The following is a 12,314-nucleotide window of genomic DNA, read 5'->3' on the forward strand; positions in this document are numbered from 1 at the left end:
GCAATCGATCAACTACCTTCAAGTTATTTTTCAAGATCTGATTTTGGAAATAAAGTAGTTTATGTACCCAATGTACTTTTTAAACATACTATTTTCAAAGGAAAGAACATTTGCGGAAAGATTCCTTAACTTAGGATTTCCTTCAAAGGTAATTAAGTATTTTATTACCTCTTTATTTTCTATAGGCCGGGAGAACGGTGTATGTTTATCAAGTTTCAAGATTTTTGAAAACAAAGTTTTAGAATCTGAACTTCAGATGTATTCAAGTGTCAGTTTACTTTGTAGATGTTTCCCCCTCTAAGAATACCACTCAAAAGCTCATCTTTGCTACTTCTGAAGTAAATCTAACTGTTCTTTATTTCAAAATTACCTTTTGTTTTGATTTTCACAGCTTTTTGTTGCTTCAGTTCAACACCCAATACATCGTAGAGGGCAGTCAGCTCAATTAGGGCTAAATGGCAAACCTTCTTCATGTCCTGGGGTGCCAGGTCACCAATCTTGGTGGTACCCGTTTTGTCTTTTGGCAGTCTGAAATTCTAAAATAAGTACCATTAATAAAGGTTTATAATATCTAGCCCTTATAGTCAAAGACGACTAAACTGTAACTATACAAAGAGGCTATACTCAAAGTACTGACAATGAAAGCTATGGCAGAATTTCTATAGTCAGGATGAAGAGCCATCTTGTCATGAGGATGGTCCTCAAACCTATAGCGAGTCAGTATGTGAGGTACGACAGACGATGCGACCAGACTATGTACTAGGAGTACTAATCCTTGTGGCAAAGAGGACAAAAGAGATGGTAAAACTGAAAAAGAACTCTAGTTATTGACTTTCAAGAACCAAGGAAGATTAGAAGACCAACCATGAGTAGGAGGAGGAGGAAGAAAAAGAGGAATAGAGCCATGAGTGAGTGCTTACAATGTACGAGGTACCCTTTACCTACATTCTGTCATGTGTATTACAGGTATGATGATGTGAAATAAATAATATTTATAATACATATAAAAATATTGTGATAAAAACCCAGATAAGGTAGGTACAGAAGGGCTGTAGAGCACTGGGGTGACAGGGAGAGCAGAAGGGATACTAACAGCATGGACGTTAAAGCCAGAATGACTACCACTCATCTAGCTACTGACTAGCCACTAACAATCTGGCAACTGCTTAACCACGGTTTCTGAAAACGGCAGAAGGGGAAGACAGTGGGGAGGAGGAGGGGAGAGGAGGCAGGACGAAGGAGGAGGACATAGGTACAGGGGAGAGGAAGAAAAAGAGAACAGGTAGAGGGGAAAAGGAGAGAAGGAGGGGAAGAAGGCCACCTAGTTCAGTGGGCTGTGGTGGCGTTTAAATGCCTGGCACTTCCCAAGCACCTTTATATTGTCCCTATCATTATTACCTTCACCACTGAATAAATCAACTGAGAGTTAGAGATACTACTATCACAGGCAAGTAAGTGGTGTTTTGTTGTTTCCTGCCTTTCCCAAATATTATCTACGACCTATTCAGCCACTTTTAATATTAAATGCATTAAATATAAGAAAGCACAAGTAAAAACATGAATTTCTCTAACATATTTAAGACAAATTTTATTCCTACTGTATTTACAGATTACTAAAAACTATGATCATTCTTTGATGGTTTGATTAAAAAAGGTTATAAAGGGTATATCTTTAGGGTTTATTCTTCACTTCCTCATTTAACGGCCAAGGATGTTCAACTGTTCCCTTTTATTCCCTTTACTTTGCTCATTTTTGTACGATGTTATTAACACTTCATGGTCTAAAAACTAGTGCAAAAGACAGGTCTTAAAGCAGCATTTCTCAAAGTAAGGTCCAGGGAACCAGGAATTTACCGAACACTCCTTCAAGGCACCTATGAGGTCAAAACTATTTAATGAGTAATACTAAGGCATTACTTGCCTTTTTCATTCCCATTCCCTTATGATTATTCAGTGGAGTTTGCCAAAGGTGTAAGACAGGTGTTGGTGCAACAGACTGAACACAGATATAGAGGTGAGGACCCAACTGACTTCCACTACAGTGAAACACTGGAGTAGATAAAATGTAAAACCATGGCACACTTCTTAATAATTTGTTTCAGGGGGTGGCTCAGTAGAGTAAGTGTCCCACTTCGGCTCAGGCCATGATCCTGTGGTTTGTGAGTTCGAGCCCCACATCAAGCTCTGCACTAACAGTGCAGAACCTGCTTGGGATTCTCTCTCTCTCTACCCCTCCCCCACTTGCACACGTGTGCTCTCTCTCAAAATAAACTTTAAAGAAAATCTTTTAAAAAATAATTTGTTTTAGAAAATGACGATTTTTCATAAAAATGTTATTTATGGTAACTGTAATGCTGTAAAGTGGATTAATAATTTCCAAATGTCTCAATTTTAATTTCTAATTTGGTAAATATCCATAGGTATAATAACTGATATAAACAAAATCACTACTCTCATAGTATTTGTTGTTTACTTATCAAGAAAAAGGATTCCTTAGTCTATGTATTCATGTTTCATAGACCAAGAACAGAGGTTAGCGACAAACTTCCATGGAACTCAATCCAAAGAAATTCTTCACATTCCAAAATCACTTACGGCCATCCTCATCTCCTCACAATCTTTCATGAAACCATAATTTCTGTAGAACTATGTGTATGCCTTCTGTCTTGGTTCAGCCACAGCATACTTCTAAGTAGCTGCAAAGTTCAGGGAGCCAACAAATGCTCCAACAATAGGAAATCACAGATACTTAGCCAGAAGGCCACGTATCTGAGGTTTTGTCAAAGCGCTGGAAGCCATGGTAGTTATTGTCCTCAATACCAACATCCTTCTTGACTAGTGAAACAAAAGCTTTTTGAAGTCCCTCAGTACTTTTTAAGAGCCTAAAAAGGTTATAAGACCAAAATGTTGAAGTTTCACTGTCTTAAAGCATTTCCTCAAACCTACAACTTTTGGAATTGAGCAGCTAATTCCTTTCAAGCAAACTCAACTCCAAGAGAGAACTTTGTATAGTTCTTTATGAGAATATGAAATAAAACAGCAGTAGACATCATTAAATATATAGTCTAAGTGAATTTCCAGCCTAAGTGTTAACGGTGCAGTGCATGGGGGCTGAGAACGTGGGGCCAAACCACAGGTGGACAATCTTGTCTCCATCACTTACTAGCTATGTGACCTCTGGCAAATTACATCACCTCCGTGTCACCTCAGCCACTTCATCTGTAAGATGGGAACAACAGAACCTACCTTACAAGGCTGTGGTGAGGATCAAATGGCCCAAGTAAAGACTCAAAAAGTGTTGCGTTATCACTACATTTCTTTCCTACAGCTTTTTCAATAAATTCAAGATTTCGTGCCTTTCCTTTTTGCCTAACTATTACTGTAAGGTAAGAGAAAACATGATAAGGCTAATACTCTTATTTGATAAATGGTTTTTTGATCCTATTCTGCAAAAAGTCCCAATAGGTAGGAATTATTACAGCATATTCTAGGTGGGGACTTGAGACTAAACATGGCCACAAAGCCCGTGCAAAAGAAGGATGCAAATTCAGATCTTCTAGATTCTAAATGCAGTAATAACCATTCTGTTCTGCTCCATTTTCTCTGTCCACCAGAGCATGTGGGGAGGAATCTAGGTGGATCGGTACTGGTATAGGACTGTGAGCCCCTCAAGGGCTCATATGGACTCATTTCCATATCCCTACTCTACCATAGGCCTGGCACACTGCAGGGGTCCTGTCCCAGTCTGTTCAATGAATTAAGACACACACCCTACAGGGAGAAAAGCACAGAATCGAGGTCAGTGAGGTATAGGGCCACTGGCTGGATGCTCCCTCGCTGTCCCATGATTTGTACTGAGCTTCACAAAATCACACAAAACTTGTCACATTTTCTTCAGGCCTGGCCCCAGAGTTCTGCTAATTGCATTGTTTTCTGAAGAGCTGAAACAATCTGATCTACCAACCATTTATTCTTTTTATTCAGTTCTAAACGTTTCCTTTAAATCAGTAGCTATTGATCTAATAAGCCAAACACATGTAATTTAATTATTTAAAGAACTAGCCAAGGTAAATGTTTAGAGAAACCTGAAATATGATTAGTTCAAACATTTGATTTACCTAGCAATATATGTCATGAACTTGCTTTTATTTATTTATTTATGTATTTATTTATTTATTTATCATTGTGCTTTAATGAAAGGAGTTAGTTCTTCATCCCAATGTTTAATTCATAGCAGCAGCTTTAAATATTTATGAAGTCCCCTGTCATTTTTGTTTAGTTAATAGACTGGATGGTTCAGTTCACTGGCTAAGAGCAGGCAACGCAATTTTAGCAAAAGCAAAGCTCTTTGCCTTTTGAAAAATATGCTTCAAGAATGAAGTGAAATAAAATTTCTCAAAAATTATAAGGTCACTGGTTCTCATGTGTTACTATAAATTAATCAGGTAGCTCTCCCCGACCGCACCCCTCTTTTGCAGACCTCACAATACAAAGGGCTCCTTAGGCACTCCATCAGTAAAGATGGACTTTGATGGACTTGACTTTAATACATCAAGTCACTTCTACCTTCAACTTGGAAAGCAAGAGAATCTATTCTTACCTGGTCAGTTTCCACAGATGACTTTTTTTTTTTCCTGGTCTGCTAGGAAATACATTTCTTAACTAAGATTTTTCCATGTATAAAATGTGATTTTATTACAGCATTTCATTGTCATTTTCAGAGGATGAATATTTTTCTAGACAAATGAACTTTCAAATTTAGTTTTTTTATATTTCCTCAATTTTCAATTTTTTTTAATGTTTATTTGTTTTTGCAAGAGGGGTGGGGGGCAGAGTGTGAGCAGGGGAAGGGCAGAGAGAGGGGGACACAGAATTCAAAGCAGGCTCCAGGCTCCGCACAGTCAGCACAGAGCCCAACACAGAGTTTTAACTCACCAACTGTGAGACCATGATCCAAGCCAAAATCAGATTGAGCCACCCAGGCATTCCAATATTTCTTCAATTTTTTAAATGGAGACCAAATAGCCGTAATTTAACCTTTTCTTGACAATTCAGGACTATAACCCTAAACACCTATTTTTGCATTGTGGACAAGTGTGTCTGCTTTGGCTTTCAGTGTCCTCATTCAATCCTGAAACAACACCTCTTCAATGTCCTCCAGAGTTGTTCCATTCTCCAGCAAATTGCCAAGGTGGGCCTCCATGCCTAGTTTTTGGTATTTAGTATGCACGGAGCTGTGTTACCAGACAAGCAAGGTCATAATTCAATAAGAATTCAAAGGACACTGAATAAAGACCTAAGAACTAAATATAGGCATCATTTAGAATAGAGGCTTTACCACAGTTACACTTTTAAAACTACGGATCTTCAAAATTTCAGAATCCTTAATGTTTAGTCTCCACAGTACGCTGAAGGAGTATTATTAAATTTCTATTGTACATGATGGACCCCACAAGCCAGAATCTTATTTATAAAATATCCCAAGCTACCCTGAACAAGTTGTCAACAGCACCAATACAGAGCCACTTAAACTCACACCTGAATTAAATACACAGACCTTCAGGGCACATAAAGTGGAGTCGACATGGTCCTTCCAGGAAAAACTTGAGCTTCAAAAATTGAGTCCCTGCAGCCAAGCCTTTGCATGCCATGTATAATTTACTGTTTCCTTGTATGAAAAACAGGAATTGTAACATCTACATCATGAGATCATTTGATAAATTAGAGAGCATATTTTCTGAGATACAGTGGGTACACAAAACAAAGTAGTAGCTACATTTTCAAACTGAAGCCCATGAGAGGTTATAAAACCTGATCTACAAATTTAAGAGGAGAAATCTGAATCTGCTGTGAGAGATCATAAAGAATTAACAAAGACTACCCAAAGTTGTAAGAAAAAAGAAATGAATTAAAAAAACGAAAGTCAACACAGAACAATGTATTACATAAAGCTTACTGCTTATTTACAGAAGCAGGGGAGCATGGAGTAGAAATGGTATTTAAGGTTTATCTGCTTAGACACCTGCCTCAGAGTGATGAATGTAAATATTCATTCCATCAACCATGCTGAGGACTCGTGAAAGGCTTACATGCCCATGCCTTCTATGAGACATATGGATAAATGGGTATAGAGATGAACAGATGCATATATGCATAGATAAATACCAGATTACATTGACAATAATTATCAAAAGCATGGCATCTTAACAGCTTAAAGGATTATTTTATACATTGTATCTAATGTAAATTCACAACCAGGAAGGACTTAATAATAAAGTTAGAGACCGAACTAGACCCCAAAGGATGAGTTAAGACTTTCTTGGTAAACGGGGAACAACAAGGAGGTCCAAATAGGAAGGTCATTTTAAGCTTGGGGCACAACATGAATAAAATCAAGAGGGTAGGTAAGCAGAAATGTTAAGCAGAGAATGAAACAAGAAAGGAAGTTTTGTTTTTAAGTCTCTAAAGTAGCTATTAATTTATATTCTATTCCACTTCTGAATGAACAGCTTAGAAGTCAACAGTGTCTTCATTTTTTTTTTTTAAATTAGACTCTACGGTGTTTTACTTAAAACCCCTTCCATCTGTTGAGATATGGACTGCCCACTACACTGACAGTCTGGGAGTATAGGTCATCTCTTTAAGCCAAAGGATACGTACTCCTTTACTTTTCCCATCAGGTATAAAAACAGATTCTTACAAATATATGATAAAGCCTGGAAACAACTTAGATGTCCACCATTAGGGAAAAGGTTGAATAAATTTTGATGCATCTTCACAATGGAGTAGGATATAGCTATAAAAAAAGAATGAGAAACATTTCTCTATGTTACTATGGAGTGATTTCCAGAATATAATGCTAAGTCAAAAATAACAAAAATTCAGGGTTGAAAAAAGTGTGTATAGTGGGCTACCATTTATCTGAGAATAGAAGGTTAAACCATAAAGTTAAAATAAAAAAGAATTTACTTAGAAGGTAAATTTACCTGTAAGGGGACAGAGAGAATAGAATGATGGCTCAGAGACAGAAGCCAGACTTTTAATACAACTTGTTTTTAAATTTGACTTCTGGACCATGTAAATATTTTACATGCTTACAAAACGAAATTACATTTCAAAAAAGCAATCCCTAAAAATTGAAAATAAAATGAAACCATTTACTCAACCAAGTGTGCAGTTGGTGGCTTAACCATATGGAGAATAACTATCCTTTGTAACCTAAAGCACAGTAATTTTATCATTACAGTCCTTTTGGGATATACCTCAAGGATACAAACAACTGAAGAAAAACAAGTTTAAACTGTTTCCTAGTAATCATATTGTTAATAGCAGCGTTACCATTGTTATTCTGAGAACGCTGTGCATTAACTGAGGATAAAACAAACAAGTAATTATATGTGTTCTAATTATATCACCTGCTGTATCCTGAGAACGACTATTCTCGGCATGGAAGAAAGAAGATCCACATGCACTTCTGGCCTCTGAACAGGCTTGAAGCAATGACCAACCCACAGAAAGGAACGGTCCGGTCCTGGTGTCCTGATCATAGTTACAAAAGTGTACTTCTACTAAACAGACCCAGGGTTTATTGCAGGTAACAGAAAATTCTAGGCCTAAAGCAGAAAATATATCACATACGCAGGGGAAATTTTGTCCAGGGTCATGTCATATAGGACTACATCTAGGAGTTAAATTCTATTTTTTAGAAGAAAATTAAAATACAACACATTAATTGGTCACTAGTGAAAGGTGCTAAGGAACCAAAAAAAATGACAACTGGTCAATTAAAAGGAATCATTTTAGAAAGTTTTTCTTAAAAAAGTATTCAAGTTAATAAGTGAATAAAAGAAGAAATGAAAACATCATCCCGTAACCATTAATAAACTAATGGATCCAAGCACTGGTTAGCCGCAGCTGCTGATTTCACAAAAAGAGAAAGACTAGATATTTTGTCTCTTGATATATGATCACATATGAAGTAATCTTGATCAAAAAAAAAAAAAAAACCAAAACCCTGAATCTGTTAAATCTATCATCAAATAATTTACAAGAACAAGACCATGAGAAATTGGAGGGGGAAAATTCTCTGTAACTTAATAACCAGGTTTCTTCAACAAATAAATTTTGAGGGAGAAAGGGAAGGAAGAAAGGATAGTGAAAAAGAAGGAGAATAATGAATGGAGAGAGAGGGAGGGATTAAAAATCTTAAAAGACATATCAACCAACTGCAATGCATAAACCTTAACTGGATCCGGAATCAAATACATTTGAAAAAACAATCATGAAATGTCTGATACAATTTGAAATTTGAACACTTACTGGATATTTAAAATTAAGAATTGTTAGCATTTTTTAGGTACAGTAATGGTAATATGGACATGTTTATAAAAACCCCACGATTTTTTAGAACTACATATTGAAATATTTATTGATGACAAAATATTAAGAGATGGGTTTCAAAATAACACAGATGGAGCACTGGTTGGGGGTATGGATAGGTCAGGATTAGCCATGGGCTAATGAATGTTGGGGCCAGTAGGGAAGTAATAGGAAGTTCATCATATTTTTTTTTTAACTTTTGCAGGTGTGAATTTCTACAAAATAAATAACTACATTTATTTTTAAAAATATAAGACATTCAGTAACAACAAGAACACTCAATACATGAAGCTTAATTTCTAAATACTATCTGCTACTAAGAGAAACCAGGGCTCCTTGAAGAAACGGAGTCTTTCAAGTCTGAGGGAAGGAAAGTACAAAGTAAGCCTGGAACATCTATCTCATACTAGAAAGCAAAGAAGTAAAAGAAATGAGGGCATGTTATTTTTTTTTTTTAACGTTTTTTTATTTTTTATTTTTGAGACAGAGAGAGACAGAGCACGAACGGGGGAGGGGCAGAGAGAGAGGGAGACACAGAATCGGAAGCAGGCTCCAGGCTCTGAGCCATCAGCCCAGAGCCCGACGCGGGGCTCGAACTCAGGGACCACGAGATCGTGACCTGAGCTGAAGTCGGCCGCTTAACCGACTGAGCCACCCAGGCGCCCCGAAATGAGGGCATGTTAAAATGACATAGGAACCAGCCTGAAGGGCTCCCACTGGTCAAATTTAGGTATATTTGAACATTAAAGGAAAAAACAACAATGATTATTTAACAATGAATTAAAAAAAAAAAAAGGAAGCCATCAGTCCATAGTGACATTCAAAAACAGAGAAAAGGGAGAGAAAGTGTTACACAAGATTGCCAACCAATCAATATGGAAGGAATTAAAAAATTAGAAAATCACCATTTCTCAAACGCTAGTTTAATTATTGTTTCAGGCAAGGATTACAAATGCATGGGGAAACTGGTGGGCGACTGGTTGTTACTGACAAATGGGATACTCACCCAGTCCCAAGCATAACAAATTAGTACTAATTGCATACAGGAAAAGGTATCTTAATACGGAGATCTGGTGAACATCTTCTTAACTAGGTGATCAAACTTCCATCACCAGTAAAGGGGCTGTGTGACAGCATGCCCCTCTTTTGCTGATGCAATCAGAGACATAAACCTCATCTTTGCAGTAGTTTGGCCAAAAATGTTTAACTTGAATCCAGTCATGAGGAACAGACAAAGTCAGAAATTTGATTTGGACTCTTCAAAAATATTAAAGAAAAAGCAGGGGATGTGATCTACATTCAAGGAAACAAAATGATATGATATCAAATGTAATGTACAACTCCTACTCAAATTCCAGATGGGGGTAGGGAAGGAAGAAGCTATAAAGGACAATATTATGGCAACTGGGAACATTTTAATATGACTGTTATGAAATACAATTATTGCTTTAGTGTTCAACTTAAGTATTATAGCTGTGTTGTTTTGTAGGTGTTTGTTAAGCTAAAACAAAGTGGGGGGGGTGGTGCCTAGCTGGGTCAGCGGGCCAAGCATGCAACTCTTGATCTCGGGGTCATGAGTTCAAGCCCCACGTTGGGCAAAGAGCTTACTTTAAAAAAAAAAAAAAAAAAAAAGCAAGCGCACAGCCGATAGCACAACATATAAATAGATAATGTAGAAAGAGGAAAAGCAAAGTTTGTGAAATGTTAACTGTCAAATGGATCTACATGAATCCTGTAGGGCTGTTTGCTGTACTATTCTTCCAACTTCTCTATGGGTCTGAAATTTCCAAAATGAAAAGCTGATGAAAAATATACTCTTCTATTTAGTGAAATCTGAATAGTGCACTACGTACAAGTAATGGAGCATCATCGCCTCTGCTCTTCTGGGGCTTCTCCTTGGAACTCTCCTTCTGATTGACTGCTTGCTCTGCAAACGATACCTCCAGGTTGATGTCTGTTTCAGAGGCAGGTGCCTCCTCAGGGACCAGTGGGATCAGCTCTTTTTCACCAACAACTAGACTAGACGCCTGGTCTGGGAAAAGAATGACTCAATTAATGTATTTTCTTTATTTCTTTTTTTACGTCTTTATATCAACTGTATACAAACCTCTGGAGGAAGTACTATTTACTATCATCAGTAATTAATGGATATTTTAAAGGCAAAATGTATATGCAAAGAATCCTACCAATGGTGCATGGAGGGTATAGGGAAGGTGAAGACTAGAGTCCATAGTTCAATTGTGGAATCTTTATTGGAGGTCACAATTCTTAGACCAGGTCAAATTCCAAAATTGATGGATGATCTCAAACTCTGAATGAAAAGCCTCACAAAAATTCAGTAGACTTGAATGGTTTTTTGTTGTTGTTGTTGTTTTTTACACTGGGAGATTAAAAGCAAAAACAAAAAGTGGGGAGGGGGTGGAAAGAGGTTACTTTTACTCCCTCTTAGAACTAGTGACACACCATTTCACTTTCTAACAGTGGAATAGATTCCTGGAAGAAATCTCTTCAACACCCCTCCTTTCCTTTCTGGAATGTTACCTACCTATCAGAGTAAGAATTCCAGAATGAGAGTTGGTACCAAAAACTTACCACAGTGGGAGTCAGCTCTAGAAGTACCTGGTACATGAACTAACAGATTTTGCACCCAATTATATCAAAGACTAGGAAGGTTCTCACAACTATAAACCCTGTCAAAAAAAATTCTGGATATTTGTATCAACATTTCAAGGGTGTATAATAGTTTAACAATTTTTTTTGTCCGTTGTTAATCCTCTAGGAAAGAATTTACATTCGAAAACCTCTTTGCTGAAAACACCAGCTTCAAAGCTTTGGGGAAGATAGTTCTAAATTAGATTATTTGGTAAGTTTTTGGTTTAAACACAACTCACATTATAAAAACCTTGGAACCAATGACAGGATTACTGTTATTTTTTTCATTGCAGACTTTTAATTCATAGCAGACAGCTCTGAATTACAAAATAAACTTACACGCTGCATTTACATGCTTATATATTAACACCACAAGGCAACAGAAGGTAAAGTTGATTTAAAATTTTAACAAAGGCACGCCACTTACATATTATGCGTGTTATTAAAACTACTGCCTTCAGAAAACTCTATTTGTAGTCATTTAAATTAAAAAAAAAGTTTGCTTCACCCAATGGAAAATTAGGAATAAACACGAATCTAGCCTCATTACTTCTGTTTGATAAGCAGGGGAGGCTTCTAGGAGTGTGATCCGCAGTCACAGGACTCTGTGTTCAGACGCGCCCCCTGCTGGGTTTAATGCTCTACTGTTACTGCCTTGGAATCTGAACCAGAAGTCACATCTTCAGTTTGCACTGGGCCTTGCAAACTACAGAGGTGAACGTGGTAGCATCTCCCAGTTAAAAAAAGGCAGTAAACACTGCCCTAGGCCAATTCCAAAACTAAGAATAAATTTGAAGCTCTTCAATGGTAATTATCTGCTGCTACGTATGGCACATTTACGTATTATTTGTGTTGTCGTTCCAACAGCTTGTGACAATTTTTTAATTAGAATAACTAGACCTTTTTACAATTAATTTTTAAAGTATTAACTGAAATGGCCAAAGTACAATTTTAGTTTTCTTCTCCCGCTGGTTTACACTGTTACATGTTTTACTGTGAATATGTATATTGGTTTCCTAGGAAACCATTCGGAGAGGGGGAAAAAAAATGATTAGCCACTTTCTTAAATTAGAAGCTACCTTTCCAGAAGCAGAGTGTGTACAGACAAGAATTTTAAAGCTACCCCCCCTTTTTTTTCTCCTCACCACCCCCATGTAAGAGTTACAATGAACACCACTGCCTCATACACACACACACACACACACACACACACACACACACACACAATGTTCTCTGATTTCAAAACTGAGGAGAAAAATTATAATTAAATTGCAATATATTTA

The 12,314-nt window shown here is 37.0% G+C and overlaps 1 protein-coding gene across 1 annotated transcript in view; it reads right to left on the reverse strand.

The window, feature by feature from the left end:
• ARHGAP18 (Rho GTPase activating protein 18) overlaps window positions 1-12,314 on the reverse strand; it is a 124,117-nt gene that overhangs the window by 37,236 nt on the left and 74,567 nt on the right. The window contains exons 5-6 of the mRNA XM_007078641.3: window positions 10,233-10,411; window positions 371-536 (exon numbers count right to left, since the gene is read on the reverse strand). Of these exons, the coding sequence (XP_007078703.1) occupies window positions 371-536; window positions 10,233-10,411 (345 nt within the window). The remainder of the gene's footprint in view (window positions 1-370; window positions 537-10,232; window positions 10,412-12,314) is intronic.

This window comes from Panthera tigris, chromosome B2, assembly GCF_018350195.1.
Source record: "Panthera tigris isolate Pti1 chromosome B2, P.tigris_Pti1_mat1.1, whole genome shotgun sequence".
Taxonomy (NCBI): domain Eukaryota; kingdom Metazoa; phylum Chordata; class Mammalia; order Carnivora; family Felidae; genus Panthera; species Panthera tigris.